Source organism: Agelaius phoeniceus, chromosome 29 (genome assembly GCF_051311805.1).
Source record: "Agelaius phoeniceus isolate bAgePho1 chromosome 29, bAgePho1.hap1, whole genome shotgun sequence".
Classification (NCBI taxonomy): Eukaryota; Metazoa; Chordata; class Aves; order Passeriformes; family Icteridae; genus Agelaius; species Agelaius phoeniceus.
In genome coordinates, this window is record NC_135293.1 from 5,287,778 (window position 1) to 5,308,503 (window position 20,726).

A 20,726-nucleotide genomic window follows, 5' to 3' on the forward strand; every position below is an offset into this window, starting at 1 on the left:
GCCAGAGTGGCCAGAGACGGCAGGGAGAATGCAGGGAGAGCAGCAGCAGAGCAGGGAGCAAAGGAGAGAAGAGGAAAAAATAAAAGGAGAAAATAAAAAGAGCAGGAAACAATACAGTAAGAACAGCTGTCCACCTGGAGGGAGAGCACTGAGCCCAGAGGCAGCTCTCAGCAGAGGAGCCCTCCTCATCCTCAGCACACACCAGCTCCCTGCCAACTGGGACAGGGGACCTGTGCCAGCTGCAGTGGGGGTGGCACACCCTCTCCTCTCGTAGGGACAGAGTTTTAGAGCTTTTGAGATGTCAGGGAAACCTCAGCTCCCAGCCATGGCATCATCCTGGCTGCAGAGAAACTGAGAGATCTGGGAAGTGACTTACCTAAGAACAGTGACAGCTCCTGGCTCCTGCTACCTGCTCTCACCCTCCCATTTCCAGAGCCCTGTGCATGCTACAAAGTGATATCCAGGAGGGCTTTTACAGGGAAACTGGATTTGTTTGTTGTGCCTTCCTCCTTCTCTGCAGAAGGCAGTGGAGCTGGGGTGAGACCATGGAGGATGGTGGCCACAGAAAGGAAACAGTTATTGCTGAGATTTTGGGGACAGTGGGGTGATGGGAACAAGTACAACACAGGAGGCAAAACACAACGGGACCCTGGAAAGAATGAGGGGAAGGAGGTGTGCCTTGAGGGACAGTTATCATAGCACTGGGCACTGTTGTGAGAAGACACACACTGCTGCCTACACAGCACAGATTCAAGGGCTGGTCTCTGCTGCCAGTGTTCCCAGGGGTCCCCCATTTACATTGCAAACAGGCTCTTTTGTCTCCAGAGGAGCTCCCAGAGAGAAGAAACTGCCCCCTTTGACCCAGCCTGGCATTTGCAAAGGAAGATAGTGCAGAACTGGGTGTTTGGAAGAAGCCTGCAGTGTTCCCAGCCCAGGAACTGAGCGTGACAGTCTACAATGTACAAGGAACTAAAAGAAGCCAGAGAAGCTTTGAAGCACTGGGCTCCACATGCTGAACCCCCCAGTAACTGCAGCTCCATTAGTAGAGACTGCTGGGAGGAAGGAAGGCTGAGAAGCCACTGTCTGGAGCTTCTCACAGGGCTCTGTCAGAGGTACAGGAAACCTCCCCACCACATCAAGCTTGTCCCACATCCTCTTTTTCATCCATGATAGTTTGTCCATCCTGACTGAACCACATGCTCCAGCCAGTTTCTTTCAGAACCTTTTAGGAGTTTGGATGCATGCAGGGAGCTGCAGGAGATAAAACAGCACCCAGTGCTTGGCATTACCCCTCCCGGTGCCAGAGCAGCCAAACCCAGCTGAGGCGCAGGAGGGGCTGCAGGAGGAGTTGCCTGTTTGCCCAGCAGCACCTTCCTCATGCCATCAGCAACAGCCAGGGGCACATTCCTGCCCCTGCTTCCCCATGCAGCCTGCCTGTAACCCAAATGGGAGCACCAGGCTGCACCAGCAGCAGCACTGCCACCACCCCCTGGGGACAGCAGCTCTCCAAAGCATGAGAAGCTAAATGCTAAACCCCAGAACAATCTCAGCTCTAGATTCAGCCCCTAAAAGAACAAATGCCTCCTTGCATCTTTTGGAAAGGAAAATCCTGCCTGCTCACAGAACACCTTCAGTGAGGAGGGAGCACACTGGTGATGCTGAGAAAGGCTGGAGAGCTGAAACCAGCCCTAACTCAGTACCAGCACCTTCCTCATTTGGTTAATGAGATGCTCCCCACAAACTAAAACAGTTCTGTTTGCTATTGGAGTTTTAGAACCTTCAAAACATCTTAATGGTGTCTTTAAAACCCTCCTTCTGGGCTAAGGGAGCTGAGCCTGACATCACCTATGGAGGCCCTGGTGCCTCTCTGGCCAGATCTGGTACTAAGAATCACGGAACAGTTTGGGATGGAAGATCACCCAGTATCCCCCCTTGCCATGGGCAGGGACACCTTCCACTATCCCAGGCTGCTTCAAGCCCATCCAGTCTGACCTTGGACATTTCCAGAGAGGGGGCAACCACAGGTTCTCTGGGTACCCTGTGCCAGGGCCTCACTGCTCTCAGTTTTTCCAAGGGCTGGGTGACACTACAGCCCATCCCAGGGTAGGAACTGTGTCACCACTCTGCAGAAAAGGGACAGAGCTCATGATTCTCTCAGATCCTACAAGGAGATCGACTGGTGTAATTTCAATATGCTTCCCCCATTTCTGCTGGGCTGGTTCCTAATGCCCACTCAATCCAGAGCCCCAGCCGTTGAGAGAAATGGGATGCTGGCCCCAGTGTTTCAAAGCTGCAGCTCTGCTCCCCTACATGCTGTGCTGGTGTGGTCACTTACAATCCCAGAGGAATGCGAGGTAGTTCGGAGTCTGCGCTGGCGGGGAGAGTAAATCCAGTACCTCCCATCTGTGAACTGAGTGGCCCCAGGACAAGTGAGGTGAGAAAGGAAACAGAGGAAAAAAAGGGTGATGTGAAAGAGAGGATGAAAGAGAAAGCAAAAAACAAGGGGTTGGGCAACTCCGGGCCTGAACGGGTGAGCAGGTGGGAAAGCCGTGCAGGGAAGAGCAGCGCCCAGGCCCTGCCACACTCTGCACTTTTATTCCCTGGGGATAAACAGGAGAATGAAGAGCTCTCCAGAAGCAGACTTCAGTCATCAGACCACAGTCTCCTGGGACTGGGCAAATCCTCCTCTGCACACACCATCCCATTACCCACCACTGCCCCTGAGCACTCCTGCAGGAGCAGCTGTGGTGCTACTTGAGCGTACGCGTGCAGCCTCACCTGAGCTCCAGCTCAAGTGCTTTTCCAAGGAGAGCGCCCATGGGAACTCAAATCAGCTTTTCCCTTCATCCCAGCAGTGAAAAACACTCCACAGCACACAACACACATTTAATGCAAAACTCAGACTCAGATGAAGTATGAAATGCTGATGAGCAGTCACACTCTCTGTGAACACACTCTGCAGAATTTTCTCGTGGAGAGAGGCGCCCCTCAAGCTGGGAGCAGTCCATATGCCCAGGGACAGGGAGGAAGAGCAGCTGACCCTCACCCACCAGAAGACACTTGCCAGGGGAGCAGGCAGGATCTGCCTGCACACAGCTGCCATCCACAGGCAAGGAGAGGGCAGTGTTAAGAGGAGCCGTTTGCATTTTGAACAGCATGCATCCAACCCCAAACAAGCTGTAAAACAGGGCTGATTCCTTCCACAGCTCCCACAAGCCTCAGAGCGACTCGGCAATGAGTGAGCAGCTCTGCAGCAGAGTCACAAGAGTCCAGGGGAAGGCCAATGCTGCATTTTAGTTTAGCTGAAGGAGCCCATTGCATGGGCTCAGGTTGTCTCCAGCACCACAGAACTAACAGCAACAAGTCCGAGCAGGGAGGAGCCGGGCACCTCTTTTAATGAGGGTTCCAGTGCCCAGGCACAAGAGAGAGCTCAGCTCTCACGGGACAGGCACTCAGCTGTGCTCTGGGGATCCATGGGACAGGTACATGTTGCTAAAAAACCTCTTCTCTGGTCTGCAGGAGTTGCTCAGCCATTGTGGGAGCTGAGTGAGGACCAGCGCCAGGCTCCACGGCACTCTGCTGCCAACCACCAACTTACTCCCTGGCTCAGCACTAGACTCCCACTGCATCACCTAATGCAGCCTGCAGGGAAAGGAAAAGCCGGAGTTCACCAGAGCCCAGGGTTGCCCTCTGCAACCACCTCCCTTTGGCTCTAGGCCATGCTTGTGTCAGGAAAGCAGCCAAGGTCTCTGGCTGAGAAAAAAAAAACCTCTCTGTTGCACCCACATCACCTTGGCTTGTCCCAGGAGCAAATGTGCTGGCCTAGACAAACACTTGTGCTTGGAAGTAGAGCAGCACAGCTAGATCTACATCCACAGCAGAAGTGCCACCTGTGTGAGCCCCACTAGATGCTGTTCTGAGTTCTCCAAGTTTAATCCAGTTCCCTGCATTCAAAAACCCACCCAGCACCGAGGTCTCAGGTGCTTCACACCAAGATGGTGCAGGGCAGCCACTGCCCCTTGACTGCCTGGAACGATACTGACAGCCCTGTCCAACCCTTCCCATCACCCCCCAGGGGCCAGGTGGAGAAGGTCTCTTACAAAGTAAATGTCTGTGACTGGCACGTCGTCTTCATCCGAGGCCTGGCTGGCTGGCTCCGAGGCCTGGCTGGCCGTCTCCACCTCTACGGTGGCTGTGGATGTGACAATGGCACAGGCTGAAGAAGCTGCCTCTCTGCACAGGGGAAAGAAATGACAGTCTAGTCACTGCAGTCAGGACAGGAGCAAGCAAAACGGATTTATTACAGAGGAGCTTCTGAAGATGCTATGCTATCACATCCTGAAAGGTCACGTCAGGGCAGGTCAGGTCAGTACTGTGCTCAGCCTCACTGAACACCCATGACTCCAGCAAAGCCTCCAGCACAAGCAGCCACAGCTCAAAACCCACTGTGTGGGATCTGCAACACTCTAAAACACTCACTCTTTGACTTCTTCTTCAGGAGCTACAATCTCAACGTCACACTTGGGTTCCAGCTCGACACTGATTTGCTGAACCTCCTCCTGGACCCGCACCTCCTCGTGTGACCTGAAAACCAAAGGGGAGACAGGCCCAAAGACTCAGCTGGACATGAGTTATGCATAGCCCTCAATTTTAAGTCAGCCTGAATCAGTCCAGAGCCAGCCAAGCCTCTTGTGCAGTTCTGCCCCAGCACACAGCTGCTGCTGCTGCTGCTACTGTGGCACTGGGCTCCCAGCACAGACTCAGTGGCTGATTTCAGCTCAGAAGGAGCACTCAGACCTCCCAGGATTGAGGGTTTGGATAACCAAAATTCCCAGGCAAAAGAGAGGGAAGATTACAGCACTCAGGAATAACAAGGTGGGAAAAGAGGACAAGAGCAAAGGAGTTAAACAGCCAGTGCAGCAGGAAAGATGGGCAGTGTCAAATGGAGCATGGGAGCAAAGAGAAGTGACCTCCAGGGAAATCCTGTGTCCAGAGTCAGCCTGGCACCAGGCCAGAGCCTCTGACCACCTCCAACACTCCCAGCACACCAAAGCTGTTCCAGGGTTGAGATTTATCTGCACACTCTGGAACTGTTTCTGACAATCTTCACTTTAATACCTCATGCTATTAAAGTAATTACTTGTGCCAGCAGGGCTGTCCCCATGGGAAGGAGGAACAGGAGCCTGCCCAGCCGAGGGGCAGCTGTCAGAGAAGGGCTGAGCCCTGGGTTCACTGACAGCACTGCCCTGCTCCAGGCTGGCTCTCACCAGTGGGCAGCACTTCAGTCCAGCTCCATGCACAGAACTTGCTACACTCTTCCTCACAGGGCTGGACCTCAAACCTGGACTGAATTCCCCAGCAGACCAGAATAACCAGAGGCATGACACATTCTAGAGCAAATTGGGTAAGGTTTTTTCCATCTCAGCTCAGGAATGTAAATTCTTGCTTTAATAAATTTGTGTCTGCACTGGTTTTCACCAGGAGATCCCAGAGAGCTCCACAAGTGCACAGGTCCCTACTCTCTGAGGAAGGGCACATGGAAGCACTGGTATTAGAAAGGGACAAATTAGGCAAAAACCAGCAAAACACCTGCAGACAGTCAGTGTAGCTCTGGCAAATCTGTGACAGACAGATCTACTCTGACCAAGCCACTGAGCTCCCTGAACGCTCCCAGGTCACTCTGACTCACCTGAGCCATTTCTGGAGGAGCAGTCACATAACTACAGCACCTCCCTCCCTCCAGGAGGTACCAGTGAGTTTGAACTATTTTGGATGAAGTTACTGCATTTGCCACATGGGCCCCACCACTGGGGCCTGGGTTTAAGTCTCCAATTTTCAGCAATTTCTAACACTGGATTCTGCAGGATATGAGGTGCTTCACAAGTCCCTGGCACTTCTCACAGTGAGCAGGTCCCTGCCCTCCAGGGCAGGATTCAGCAACATGCAGCATCCAGAGGTATTTTCATTAGGAAATACCACAGAAAGGGATTTTTTTTTCACAGTGCTTATCAACTGAACTCAGTTAATCACTCAAAGCTTGGAACAACAGCAGATGCCTGTAATGTGGGGCAAACCCTCATCTTCCAAAGACCTTTCCTTCCAAGCATCAAACACTGACTGCAGGGAGAGAGGACATCAGCCTGTCAGGCTTGTCAGGCTTTTCTGGCTATGGCACATCCTAGGACTGAGTCTCTGATGTCATTTCAAAGCCTACTACACCTACACAATGTCCTGGAAAGAGAGGGCAGAGCCAGCAGCATCCACTGGCTCCTCGTGCAGATCCTGCTGACATGGGCAATGGGGTAATTTTTACTGATGCAAAATAATTCCACAATAATGCACAATAATTTAATGATAAGAGCCTCTAAAATCAGACACTCCTCTGCAGCACAGCATTTCTGTCCTACCTTGCCCTTTGCTCTGAGATACCACAGGAGGAAAAAAGCCTCACAGATTTCTGAAAACACTGGAAGCTACTTCTGTGGGGACTGAGGGTGCTCAGTGCCTCATAAAGTCAAAGCCCTTTCACTTTACCCTGGCCACAAGCAGATGCTGAGAGGAGGAATGTTCCTGCTGTCAGGACTCACTTACTCACTTAAAGGGACTTAAATGACCTTCCTTGACTCTGGTGCTGGCTGGGTGGGTAAATTTGGACAATACTCTTGTCCCCTTCCCTATCAAATAATTGGTATTTTCAAAGCACTAAGAGATCTGCTTTGCAAGGAAAATTCTGTGTAAGAAATGGGGATCATCTGATTGCAGAAGCAGCTCAGCATCCACGCCAAAATCCTGGAGCTGCTGAAATTCCCACTCAGCCCTCTAAGTGACCTTTGCACAGGGATAAACATGAGGTCTCTGCAGCAGAGAAAAGATGAGACAAAAGACAGGAGACCCATTTCTCACCTGCCATCCTGCCCTGAGGAGTGTGTGCGCCTCCTGTGGAAAGAAAACAGGAGAGTTTGGAGGAGCAATTTAAGCCAGAAATCCTGCACTGTCCCCAAATCTACCTCCACATCCCATGAGGGAGATGTTCTACTTAACAGCTGACACTTCTTCCAGCAATAATTAATCCCATCAAAGCTGTGTCTGCTTGCTCCCAGGAGAGATTTAATTAAAATCGGTCATTAGCATTGCAGAGTGCAGGGCAGCCTGCCGGGATCTGCAGCACAGAGAGCCAAGAGCAGCCACTCAGCACCAGTGGGAGCAGGGAAATCTCCTCACCTGTACCTGGGCTGCTCAGAGGTCTCCGAGGGGGATCGCTCAGGAACAGACAGAGATGTTGACGATAGTGTCGTCGCTATGGAGGCCGTGGTAGCTTCTTCAAAGGAAGGAGGAGTGCAAGGGAGCAGGTCTGGCCTGCCTGCTGGCCCAGAGCAGGGCAGGGGAGAGGCAGGAAGAAAAGATGATTAAGTCAAACACCAACACTTCGCCTACACCAGCCCTGTGCAAGGCTGTTCCACCATGAACCTGCACACCCATACTGGGACTGGGCACTCAAACCACAGACAGGCAGAAGTTTAGTTGGGTCATGACAGCCTCTCCCAAGGCATCCTCTGGGGAGAGCCAGTCAGCACCACTTCAAGCACAACAGGCAGGGAATAGAATGCCAGTGAAGACTTCTCACTGGTGACCAAAGCTGGATTAAAGGCTTGGATCACCAGGGATAAATATCCAAGTGAATTAAGAGATGCACTGAGTGTTCAGTGCTTTGCACAGGGAGCAATCCAACACCCATGCACTGGAGGAGCTTGTCCTCCAGCACTCAGCTGTAAATGCAGCCAGATGGAAGTGAAGGAAAGGCAGCACAGAACCAGCCCATTCCTCTTTTCCAATGGAAAGATCCTGCCTGTTATAACTGCCCAAACGCTGTCATTGGAGTGCTGCAGTTCCCAGTCACCCCCCCCCAATCTTTTTTTTAAAGGTTAGAAAATGCAACTCTCTGTTGGCTTTGGGCTATGACTGATGGTGCCCCTTGGCAGCAGCTGTCTTGCAGCAGTGACACAGGCGACCATTTTTACTGCAGAACCCCAGAGTGCTGCAAAGAAGGGATTTGGTCTCCTTTGATGCAGAGGTGTCGCATCAAGTACCTGCTGGTGCTGCGACAAAACAATGCACTCTTACCTTCTTCCCTGTCCTGGTTAGGTTTAGCACCTGCAAAGCACAGCAAGACATGCAATGAAGAGCTATCCATGAGGAAAGATCTGCAGTTGGTGCACAGTGGGGAACTTGATGAGAACAAGGGAGGATCCTAAAGAACTGCTAGGAAAGAGAGGGTAAGCACAGAGGCAGTGCCCTGGGCGGGGCTGTCACCTTCATCATCCAGCGTGGGGTAGCTCCTGGCCGCCCGCAGGTCGTACTGGGTGTCGTCCTTGTCGGAGGCCAGCTGGCTGGCAGAGAACGCCGCCGTGGGACCCGCTGTCTTCACGGCCAGCAAGGCACTGCGCCCTTTCTTGGAGGGGGACGACTTCAGAGCTGGGGGAGGCACAGAAGGGCAAATGTCGGTCTCGGGGTTTTGCTGGTCAGAGTGACTCTGAGATGTGTCAGAAAGTCTCTTCTCAGCTCGGCGGGCAAAGAAGGAGTCACAACTCTTCAGTTCTCATTCTCAAGGTTGTTTATTGTTTCTTATCTATAAAATTATTTCTTCTGGCCTGGTGAGGTCCACTCCTCAGGACAGACAGAAGCACTCTGGCCACCCCTGGAGCAGTGTTATCTTTTTATACTAAAAACTATGCGTATATCATTTACTGTGACTTTCTAATACCTATCACTTATGTTAATGGACGCTCCTCTGTTGGGTTAACAAGATATTTAATACTCTGCTTGTTTGATTTGTTTATATTGGTGATTTGTTAATAATGTACGGATGTAAGCTTGCGTCGTAGAGGGAGGACCTTACTCATTCTAGCATTAATTCTCCTATTTAAATATAGGTTAGTGTGACAGTGTTCACAGGGGTCTGAGGATGAGGGAAGAGACGAGGATCTGACTCTGTTTCAGAAGGCTTGATTTGTTATTTTATGATATATATTACATTAAAACTATACTAAAAGAATAGAAGAAAGGATTTCATCAGAAGGCTAGCTAAGAATAGAATAGGAAAGAATGATAACAAAGGTTTGTGGCTCGGGCTCTGTGTCCAAGCCAACTGGGCTGTGATTGGCCATTAATTACAAACATCCAACATGGGCCAATCACAGATGCACCTGTTGCATTCCACAGCAATAGATAACCACTGTTTACACTTTGTTCCTGAGGCCTCTCAGCTTCTCAGGAGGAAAAATCCTAAGGAAAGGATTTTTCATAAAAGATGTCTGCAACAGGTTAGCCTGTTAATGGGGAGGGAGTCATAAAGTTCTTATATTTTTGTAGTGTAGAGCTTTAACGCACTCTTTGTTGATGGCTGCTTGAGGGCCCACAGTGTAATTGGGAAATTAATATTTATCCGCTCATAGAGATTGTATTCTTTTTTAAAGGAGCTGTACCCCCTTTAAATCACCCTTAATTCGCTTCATTAGGGTTCGTGGGTTTTCCTTGGAGAATTAAGAGTGAACTTAGATTCATTTCACAGGCAACCAGCTATCACCCAGCTTGGCTGGCTTTTCACCTCTACTAACAAGTCATCCCACTCTTTTGCCAGAGACGGGTTCGCTCAATAATAGCAGCTCGTAAGTAGCTCGCTTGGGTTTCGACTTATGTTACACAGTGAGCTTTTACTTTAAACCAATCTAAAAGTGCTAACATCACAGCAGAAGATGGAGGCTAAGAACAAGAAGGAGAAAGGCTGGACACGCTCAGATTCTTCTATCTTGCTCTCTGAGCCCCCGTTCTAAAAACCCCCAAAAATCTATTTTTTCACCCCATGACAAACTAATTATTATTCTACTTAAACTTTTGTGGCTTGCAGATCTTCATATAAGGTTGGTAATTTGCTCCATGGGTCATAATCAAAATCCCAGGTGTCTTGGGCTCTGTGCCAGGGTCTTTGAGCCCTCTGGCAGGGGTTCTGGCAATCCAGGACAGCCAGAGGGATGTCCTGAACTCTGACATGTTGGAACCCAGGACTCTGCCCTTAAGGACTCGAGACTCTGGCAGGGGGCTCAGAGACCTTGGCACTGAGTCAAAAATACCTGTGCCTTCGATTTTAACCCATGCAGAAAATTGCAAACTTTGTGTGAAGATTTGCAAGCCACAAAAGTTTGAATAGAATGATAGTTAATTTGTCACAGGGTGAAGAAGTAGAATTTTGGGGATTTAGAATGGGGGTTCAAGAGGCTCAGAGACCTTGACATGGAGTCAAAAACACCTGTGCCTTCCATTTTAGCCCATGGAGAAAATTGCAAACTTTGTGTGAAGATTTACAAGCCACAAAAGTTTGAGTAGAATGATAGTTAATTTGTCACAGGGTGAAAAAGTAGAATTTTGGGGATTTAGAATGGGGGTTTAAGAGGCAAGATGGAGGAATCTGGGCATGTCCTGTCCTCCTTCTTCTTCTTCTTGTCCTCCATCTTCTGCTGTGATGGTGACACTTCTGGATTGGTTTAGAGTAGAGACAGACTGTCTAACATGGGTGATAGGTATTGGAAAATGATTGTAAATAAAGTACACATAGTTTTTAGTATAAAAAGCCAACACCACCCCAAGGGTGGTCAGTGTGCCACAACCAACCTGCTGGACAGACCTCAGCAGCTCAGAGAAAGAATGTGATAGATAAGAGCAAATAAACAACCTTGAAAAGCAGAGCTGAGGAATCTCGACTTCTTTGGTCATAGGGCTGGGAAAAAAACTCTTTAATACCTCAGGAGCCATTTCAACCACAGAAAACCTGAGAGTCAAAGCACCACCACCAGCTACTGTCACAGCAAAGGTGTTTTTCCCTTCACAAGGAGAGGCTCTGCCCTCACACACATCCTGTCAGGGCTGAACCCAGGTCAGGTGCAGGGACTGGGTGGAAGCCTGAGCAGACCAAGGCAAGCTGTGACAATCTGAGGGCTCTGCAGTTCTTGGCTTTGCTCTGTATCATGGAAAGTTTTGGGTTAGAAGGGACCTTACAAATGCATCTCATTCCACCCCTTCATGGGCAGGGACATGGGCACTAGAGCAGGTTGCTGCAAGCCCTGTCCAACCTGGCCTTGAAGACTTCCAGGGATGGGGCAGCCACAGCTGCTCTGGGTCCTCTGTACCAGGGCCTCCACCCTCAGATTTCCTAACTTCTCATCTAACCCTGACAGCTCAAAACAATTGTCCCTTGCCTGTCACTATCTGCCTGTATATAAAGTCCTTCCCCCTCCTTTTTCTAAGCCCCCTTTAAGCACTGGAAGGGGCTCTAAAGTCTCCTAGAGCCTTCTCCAGGCTATACACCCCCAGCTCTCACAGCTGTACCACACTGGAAACCCTGCTCAGGCTCCAGCCCAGACTCCTCATGAAGCCTGCAGCAGCAAGGCCAAGGTAAAAGCTCAGAGCACAGCAGCCCCAGAACTTGGTACTTACAGGAATTCTTTCGAAACACCGTGTTGGTCATGAATTTGAAGAATCTCTCTGCATAAAAGCTGGGTCTGTGTACTGACACCGTGTCCTACAACAGCAAGAAGCAATTGTTTAATTTTAAAATGATCCCTCAAGGCAGAATTTCTGTAACAACCAACACAGTCTTTTTTATTCCAACATTTAGCACTGATAGAGCCTTAAAATGGAAAGGCTTAACTGAAACACTCTAATTAATGCTATAAATAACCCTGAAGCATTGCCTCTGATTGCGTTTGATTATATTCTTGCTGTGATTTTATAATGGATTTTGGTGATTTTATTCCTTTGTAGACTTCCTGGATTTTTTTAAACACTGGCCTGATTGCATACATGAAATTTCTTCTGGCTTTGCTAGCTGCCATTCCAATCAAACCTGGATACTTTTGCATGTCACACAGACACCCAAATTTAGCCAAGGGTCTCCATACATTTCAAATGTTCTTGTTTAAAATAGTAAAACTGAAGCTCTTTCTGCTTCTGATGTTTGACTGCGCTTCCATGACTTGGCATCTCCACATTTCCTTTGCCACTTTAAGGGAAGCCAGGAAATGCAAGGCTGAAAAATGGTTTCCACATCCAAGCTTCTTTCAGAAACACACACCTGGCTGCTGCAGGAATGAAGCCAGCAAGGAAACATGGAAAGGGATTTGCTGGCAGAGAGCTTGCTGAGGTGGATACAGCCAGTCACCAGAGAGAACAGCCCAGGGCTCCTGACAGCCCAGGAACACACACACCTGGGTGTGTGCTCCTGGTGTCATGGGACACAGAGCAGGGGAGGAAAGCTGTGATCACAACAGCTCAACGTGTGAGGAGCTGGATTGAGCAAGGAAACCTGGCTGGGAATAAGTGGCACCACCCTGCTGGGCAGGAATGAGGGGCAAGAACTGCTCCTTTCATCAGCTGCAGCTGTGCTAGGTCAGGCTCCACAAATAGACACCAAGTATCCTGTGAGGCTTGGACAACTCCTGCCTCTGCACAGGCACTCACCCCATCATGGACAAGGGCCTTCCAGGTGTGCTCTAACTTCTTAATGAACCTAATTCCAAGGAGAAGTGGAGAGAAAAATAAAGATTCAGGCATGCACTTTGTACCAAGCCCCCTATCATACCCTATAGGGAGATCCCTGAGCTGCCAATGTCACCAGGACTGAGCTTTCTCCAGCATCTCCCCCAGGAGGTCAGGACTGCCTGGGAACACCACAGGGAAGGAGGAGCTGGGCTGGAAGAGGTACACCTTACACCCCTGGAGATATGCTTCCCACACTGAGGTGGGAAACTACTTCTTTATGAGCAGCTCATCATCCTGGACAAAGGGCTGAGTGTCCCCAGCTGTTCTAAGGACATGATGGAACCCATGGTCAGCTTGGGGCAGCTGTATCTACTCATCCTCACAGTCTCCAGGAGAGAACATGCCCTCTGCTTTCATTTGGTACTAAAAGAGGTGTTATCAGCCACAAAAGACACACTGTGTGGTGGTTTCTCTCCTCACCAAATATCAATTTAATGCAAAACCAACCCACACTGCCAGGTTACCTACCTGTATGACTGCAGGATATCTATGATTCCCACGTGCAGCAGGAGACGCTCTCCTTTGCCGTTCACTGCTGGGATCCCTCCCATCCTGCAGGTAAAGCAGAACCTCAGCAGGTGCAGCCTCAGCCAGAGCACCTCTAACACCCAACTCTGGGGAAGGGCAACAGCAGCCGTGCTGAGGGGCTCTGGTGTGGTGTCAGACATGTTGTAAAACTGGTGTGCTCACTTTGTGCACAACCATGGGAGTGACCTGGCCTGACCCAGTGTCCCAGGGTCACTGCCTGCATGGCCAAACACCACTGTCCTGACAGAACCTGTGTTGTGTGGCACAGCTCTGCCTGGGCCAGAAAGCACCATGGAGCTTTCTCCTGCCTGCTTTATTCTGGGGATCAGGTTTTTTATCAGGTCAGTGAGAGCTGTCTGTCATTAGGGCAGTAAATCCTTAAGGAAAAAGGATTCCAGTCCTGTCCACACTAATGCCATCCTGCCAAAGTGCAGCAACCATTGGCACCAGCACACAACCAAAGCACAGGGGTGCCAGATACTCCTTCAGGCAGCCACTGCAATTATTGATGCTGCCTGAAGGACTGGAAACACCACAGTATTATCTCAGCTCTCAGGACTGCCCCTCCATCAAAACCTCAGCAGCTGGTTTCAGACAGCAGCAAGCAGCAAATGCCATCATTCCTTGGCCCAAGGGCCAGGGAGCCAGGCAGAATCCCAGGTCAAGCACAGCACAGGCTTAGGACAACCTCCAGCCTCCAGCTCCAGCAGTGACCCAGCACTTGGCTACACTGCTGTCTGCTAACCCCACTGGGATGGCCTCAGGGAACTGCCAGGGATTCCAGAGGTGGGAGTGATGGAGAACTCCAGGCTCCTAGGGACAGACTGATCCCTATTCTGCTCCAGTATTTGGGTGCTGAGTGAGAACTGTCTCCTCCCCAGGGAATGGGTGGATATTTAGAGGCTGTTACACAAGCTGACAACCTACAGCCTGCCCTAAGATGAGAGACTGCTGTGAGGCCAGAGCCTTACAAAACTATTTCCCACCCTGGCTTCCCTCTTTCCCACCACAATGGCAGCACTACCAAAACCTCAGGAGAGCTGCTCCCTTGAACAATTTAGTTACATTTTAGTTAAATGGTGTGCTCTGTCTCACCCCTCAAAAATGTAGGGTTTATTCCAAGCCTGTGATCCTCCCCTGAAGTATCAGGTATCTGTAATCCCATTGGCCCAAATCTGATTCTGTGCCCACCTGTCCCCTGTTAAGGTGTAGGGGGAGACCACAGAGTCTCTCTTGACCCCTTTTCCCCCCAGGCTCTCCCTCTCTCCCCCTCCCTTCCCCTCAGAAACCCTGCTGTTCCCGGGGCTGGGACCCCCAATAAACCCTCATCTAATCAGCACCCCCAGAAGCCGTGTGGAGTCTCCTTGCCTGCCTGCTGCTACCAGTGAACAGACAGCTTGGGGAGCCCCGCAAAGGAACAGCAACACCTGTGGGCCTCCTGAGGGATTTCCCACTCCAGCCTCCACCTCCCAGCAGCAGGAGGGAGCCCAGGTTTCACCTACGTGTCGTCGGTGTCTATGGCCTCGCCGCGGGCAGCCCCTCCCTGGATGGACTCCATGGCTGTGGAGTACAGGGCCTTCTGCCCCACGGGACGCTTCTCATCCGACGTGCTGTGGGCTCCCTCCGACAGCTGCTCCCGCTCGTGCTGGTCTATGTTATGAACCCCAAGCAGGAGGCTGTAGTCCATGATTTTAAAGCTTTCCAATACCTACAGGTTAATATTGAGTTCAAGAACAAAGAGAAAGTATCAAGCCAGCAGCAGAAATACAGACCTTGAAGCATGGAATCAAAGCAATCAAAGCAAAGCATCCCGTCCACATCCCCACTAACAACTCATTTGACAGAGCCTGAAAGTTTCTGAACCAACAGTGACCTCTGGGCTTGACTGTACAAAGTTTGGCCATCCCACAATTACAGCAAAGGCCTGACGACTTGCAAACAACACCACTGTATCTGCTGCACAGTGACTGGGAAAATGCTCCAGCAAAGCAGCTACAAGGGGAGCATCTGCCAAAGTGTGATGGACCAGGCAAAGGAGCACAGCATCAGTCCTCAGAGGCTGCCATGAGATCCAACTCTACTGCCTGGCTTTCAGGGAAAAGTGCAGGAGAAAGGACTGATCCTGCTCTGGGCTCAGTAGCAAGGTTCTCAATCAGGAATTGCTCTTCCTCATGCTCGAGAGCCACAGAGTTCCTTACCCTGTCCCTGAGCTGCCCCCTCCTTACCAGACAGTCTCGCTGCAACGTCTTCACCAAAGCACTGAAGGTGTCTGCATCCAGCATCAGGCCTTCAGGCATGTCTTGGATGAAGTCCAGATCCTTGTACGTAGGGCTGGACTTTTCTTTTTCCTTCTTGGATGCCCGGCGTTTGTAGGTTGAACCCTTGAGGTCGAATTTCAGGTGCATTTTCACCACTCGAGGCAGGATGTTGTTCATCACGACCACGCGGATGTTTTTGCCCCCAGACTGCACACAGTACAGTCCATAAAACTTGGGCAGCAGAGTCCGGGGGTTCTGGTTCAGATTCTGCAGCAAGGGTGGAAAGAAGCACAGAGAAAGATCATTTGAGCAGAAACTTCCTGCTGTATTCACCACAAAGCATGTCAACAGTTGGACTAGGGATTCTTTGCTGAGAAGTTTTCTGAACTTAACAGGAGCTCAGTGTATGCAGTTGATAAAGTCCTGCATTTCAGTGGCTTTAGGACCTGAAAACACAGGGACCGAGATGTTCAGCACTCTCTGGGCAAATAACCAAGTCCGGAAATCCCCTGCTTTCCCCAAGTACAGCAGCTAAAAAAAGGAAACCAAACTGGGAGAGAAATAAACACAATAAGTGGGAACTTCAAGCTTAAAAATAACAGCTCTCTTTATCTCTCCACCAGTGTCAGAATCAAGAGCTGTTCTCCAGCCCAGAATAAACCACGGACAGGGTTATTTTTTAAACAAAACAACATAAATGTTTTCCTCCTGTTGCAGAGCTGCTTTATAAAGCAGTCAACCAGAAAGCACGGATATCCTGTTCTGCTGTCATCTCCTTTTTTTAGGCAGCAGAATAATTAGGAATGACATGACAGGCAGGATTTGCTTGTTCAGCTTTGGGCACATTTGGGAAGGAAACAGAACTTCTCTGCACACTGTGGCAGGAAAGACAGACCTGACAGGTTCTGAGAGACAGCAGAAACGTGATTGTATTAAAATTTAATTCCCCTCAGCTCACCCACCTGGGCACAGCAGTGAGCCCTCTTGGAGAGTGCCAAAGTAATGGAGGCAGGTAAATGGAAACAGCTTTAAAGTAACTCAGGATGAAACCACCCTGCTTCCTTTCCCTGACTCCTTTGACACAGGTGGTTTCCCAGGAGCAGCAGGGTGGTCAGGGGTAGCACCACAGAACCCACAGATAGTGGAAAGCTGCAACAGGTCACTCAGAACTCTGCATCAGACAGGTAAGTTCAGTTTAATTCACTGACTGATGATGGCAGGATTAACAATGCAACTCCATTCCCACTCAAAACCCCACACCTGATTTACCACACACATTAGGCAACAGGCAGTGCTTTCCAAGAAAACTCATCCTGTCCAGGAATGTGAGTGTCACCTGCAAAAGCAAGTGATTCACAGAATCTCAGGATGGTTTGGGTTGGAAGGGACTGTAAAGACCATTTGGTTTCACCTTTCCATGGGAAGGGATACCTTCCACTGTCCCAGGGTGCTCCAAACCCTGTCCAACCTGGCCTGGAACATTCTCAGGGATGAAGCAGCCACAGCTGCTCTGAGCAACCTGTGCCTTCCCCACCTTCATAGGGAAAAATTTCTTCCTGGCCTGGCTGTTACTCACACACAGACATCCCATAATTTGCCTCTCTCGGGTAAATTTTCCATGGTAAATATTGAGTGAGGAAAGGATTTTCACAGAACCAGTGTAGGATCACACAACCCCACTGCACCAGGCACACAGATGGGGCAGCAGCATTGCTTCTCATCACCTTCTCCTTGGCATCTCCACAACAAACAAACAAACCCCTGGTCGTCGTAACTGACTGTCAAGAGTCCTCATCCATATATCTGGGACCTCCAGCACAGTTGTGCAGGGAGACCAGCTCCTGGTTTTTACACCAGAACAGCAGGTTTGGGTCCAATTTACTTGACCCAATGCAAGTCTCTGGGTCTCAATATCCTGCCTTGCCAGACTGATATGCAAAGCTGGCTGGTACCTTGGGGGTCTCCAGCTTGGAATTGCTGCCAGTGGGAGTCAGGACAATCCTCAGAGTAATGGTCAAACAGCAGGAATGGGAGAGATTCAGGGACAGCAGTGCTTTCCCCACAAAACCAGGGTGGTTGCATTATTGCCTGGAGAAAAGGAGGCTCAGGGGGGACCTTTTGCTCTCCACAAGTCCCTGACAGGAGGGTGCAGCCAGGTGGGGGTCAGGCTCTGCTCTCAGTCAACAAGGGACAGGATGAGAGGAAATAGCCTCAAGTTGTGCCAGGGGAGGTTTGGGTTGGATATTAGGGGAAATTTCTTCATGGAAAGGGTTGTAAAGGATTAGAACAAGCTGTCCAGGGCAGTGGTGGAGTCACCATTCCTGAAAGCATTCAAATAACGTGTGGCTGTGGCACTTGTGGACAAGGTGACCATCATGGTGCTGAGCTGAAGGTTGGACCTAATGATCTTGGTGGTCTTTTCCAAACTTAAAGAGTTTTACTATTCTACGATTGCAATCAGCAGCCATCCCCAAATGCAGGCTGGGGCAGATGCACACTGCCAAGTGAAAAAGGAACAAACTAGTTCTGGGAAAAGGGCACTCAGAAACACACATCTGGGAAGCCATTCTGAGGCCAGAACATGCCTCCAAACTACAGCACAATTATCTGCCTCATGGTTACCCACAGAGTTTGCAAATAATCAGTAGCATTTGTGCTTCTGGGACTGGCTTCATGACATGTTGTTAACACTGTCCCTGGCATGGGGGCAGGTGGAGGACATGCCCTGTGAGATGCTCTGCCATGACAGAAAAGCTGCCATGACAAAGCTGAGCTGGGTCTGAGGTCCTGGGTGATACACACCATGTAGTATCCAGGAAGGAGCTTCTGCAGGAATTCAGCTTCCTTGTGCATCACAGTTTTGATGATGAATTCATCGTCGCTGGTGACATAGAAGAGGGAGCCGCTGGCGCCGGGGTTGGACAGCTCGATCAGAGGCTCGTTACATAACGAATACTGGCGAGAAAAAGAAAACAAGGTGATGCTTCATCCCCCATTAACTGCAGATTTGAGTTCTATGCCCTCAAGGGTCTTCCCCATCATGTCATCTCCCTGGGAGATTAAGGGGTAGCAAAGCTCAAATGAGAACTATTTTCATTATAGGTTTGGTCTGAGCAACCAAACTGGTGGACAATTTATAATTAGAGACTAAGATTACAGTTCAGAGCATCCCAACTGCTCAGTATCCAACTAATCATCTGCTTTCAGGAACATCCAGCCTTCATAATGACATCTTATCTGTTCCCATTGTGCCTGCACGCACGTATCACATTCAGGCTCTTTGAGCACAGCCCAGCACAGGCTGATGGGCACAGAGGATTCCAGGAGACACCACAGCCTGCTCAGGGAACCAGATATCACTGTGCTGGAGGGAACACAACACACTGGCTGTTCTCAGCAGCTCCCCTGGCCTTGTGCTCCCCTGTTCTCTGCAAAAGTCAGTGCCAGATTCACAGAATCCCAGAATGGTTTGGGCTGGAAATGATCTTAAAGCTCATCTCATTTCATACATGGGCAAGGACACTTCCACTACACTAGGTTGCTCCAGGCTCCATCCAACCTGGCCATATTTTTACAGCCACACCCCACTCCATCAATCCTGCTAAAAACACATTACAGATCTTATCCCAGGGGTGCAATGAAAAGGGACAAGCCCTGCTCAAGCACAGCAAAGAGTTCTGCACTGGGACCTGAACTGGGAGAGCACGTCTGGTCATCAGGACACAAACAGGTCCTCAAATAAGGACCTGCCTAGCAGCAGAGGGGAAAAAAAAAAAGGAGAAAGCAAGGCAGGCAGATGCACATTTTAGCTCAGTGCCCACCCAGATAGTGCAGGGGTCAGGTGGGTTCAGGGCAGGATCACAGAACTGCTCAGTGAGAGGTGAGATGGGGAGAGAGAGGTGATCAGAACAATAAATAAAATGCTCATCATTATGTAATGAAAACAGCATTCAGCTCTGCACAGATTAACAACCCCAGACCTGATCAAGCTAATCATCTCATGCATAATTAAAGGCATTTGCTGCTGTGGCAGGCAAGAGACAGGAGAAGCAGAAACAACAAATCAGAGCCATGACCTTTGCAACTGAGGCAAACTCCTTGCCTGTCCTCAGTTCTGAACACTCATCCATCAGGCAGCACTGCCTTGGCTGGCACAGGAGGAGATCACCGTTACCCCCCCATCAGGCACTGGCACAGGTTTGTTTCACTGGCAGGTCCTCAGCTCTAACCACCCCTATCTACAGGTGAAGTCCCACAAAAAGGGCTGTTCCAAAAGGGGAGGATGTGCTCCCATGGATGTGTTTGCTTCCCCAGTTCACACAGAACAGGACGTCACATAAAGGCAAGGGCCCAAATTCAATCACAGGGCACTTGAAGCCCCAACAGCTTGTACTCCAAGGTATTTGAAAACCAGCCTTTCCAGCTCTGAGGAGCTTTTGAAGCACAAGAACAAGCTGTGGTTTATTGTGTCTTTTTAAGATGATTAGAATAACTACTCTCACATAGCTCTCCAGTGAGTACACAAGAAAAAATTCCCATCTTTGTCCTTAGAGTCGTAGGGGACATTACAGGGTTGCACCCAGCAGAACACAACTCCTTTGGCTTGTAAACACAGTAAGTTATTGTTACCACAAGGAGCAGAGAGGGAAGCCCATTGCAGGGCTTACACAGCTCACACTGTGTGCAGGGCATGGCCTCCCTCCATGGGAGGCAGCTGCCATTCAGCAAACTCAGACTTGGAATCATGGAATGTTTTGGGCTGGAAAGGATCTTAAACCCATCTCATCCCACCCCCTGCCATGGGCAGGTACACCTTCCACTACAACAGGTTGTTCCAACCCCATCCAGCCTGTCCTGGAACACTCCCAGGGATGGGGCAGCCACAGCTCCTCTGGGCAACTTGTGCCAGGGCCTCACCACCCTCATGGTAAAGATAAATAAAGGAAGACAAAACAGCAAAATCTAAAAATATCTCCATACCAAATAATCATCTGGACGAATCCCAAAGAGCTCTCGGAAGTAGCGGAAAGCCACTGGGGCGTAGGTCTTGAACCTGAAGTCAGCGTAGTGGTGAGCTGGGGTGAGGTTACTGCCCTCGCTGCACAGAACACACACATGGCACAGCCTGTTAGCACTCACCAGACAGGGACAGTCACACCAAAGCTACTGTGTGCTCCAGATGCACCGAGCCTTGCAAAAAGACATCTTTGGAACAACAACCACCACCTTTCTTCTGTGGTAGGAAAACAGGAAAACAGGTTTCAAACTATCTGCCAAAATCTATTTCCAGAGATTAAAGGAATAACCACTTGCCAAGCAGAATATATTTACACAGAGAACATAACTTTT

General features: G+C 49.9%; 1 protein-coding gene across 6 annotated transcripts in view; it reads right to left on the minus strand.

Moving 5' to 3' along the window:
* PIP5K1C (phosphatidylinositol-4-phosphate 5-kinase type 1 gamma) overlaps positions 1–20,726 on the minus strand; it is a 52,964-nt gene that overhangs the window by 2,923 nt on the left and 29,315 nt on the right. For 2 of the 6 annotated variants that reach the window (XM_054650063.2, XM_054650061.2), the window contains exons 5-17: positions 20,358–20,475; positions 18,180–18,332; positions 15,345–15,644; positions 14,622–14,827; positions 13,060–13,143; positions 12,511–12,559; positions 11,488–11,572; positions 8,311–8,472; positions 8,122–8,151; positions 7,222–7,363; positions 6,904–6,936; positions 4,480–4,584; positions 4,101–4,233 (exon numbers count right to left, since the gene is read on the minus strand). In XM_054650063.2, the coding sequence (XP_054506038.1) occupies positions 4,101–4,233; positions 4,480–4,584; positions 6,904–6,936; positions 7,222–7,363; positions 8,122–8,151; positions 8,311–8,472; positions 11,488–11,572; positions 12,511–12,559; positions 13,060–13,143; positions 14,622–14,827; positions 15,345–15,644; positions 18,180–18,332; positions 20,358–20,475 (1,600 nt within the window). Of the gene's footprint in view, positions 1–4; positions 3,643–4,100; positions 4,234–4,479; positions 4,585–6,903; positions 6,937–7,221; positions 7,364–8,121; positions 8,152–8,310; positions 8,473–11,487; positions 11,573–12,510; positions 12,560–13,059; positions 13,144–14,621; positions 14,828–15,344; positions 15,645–18,179; positions 18,333–20,357; positions 20,476–20,726 lie in introns of those variants that run through there. The other 4 variants (XM_054650062.2, XM_077191414.1, XM_077191415.1 and 1 more) reach the window with 4 other exon arrangements.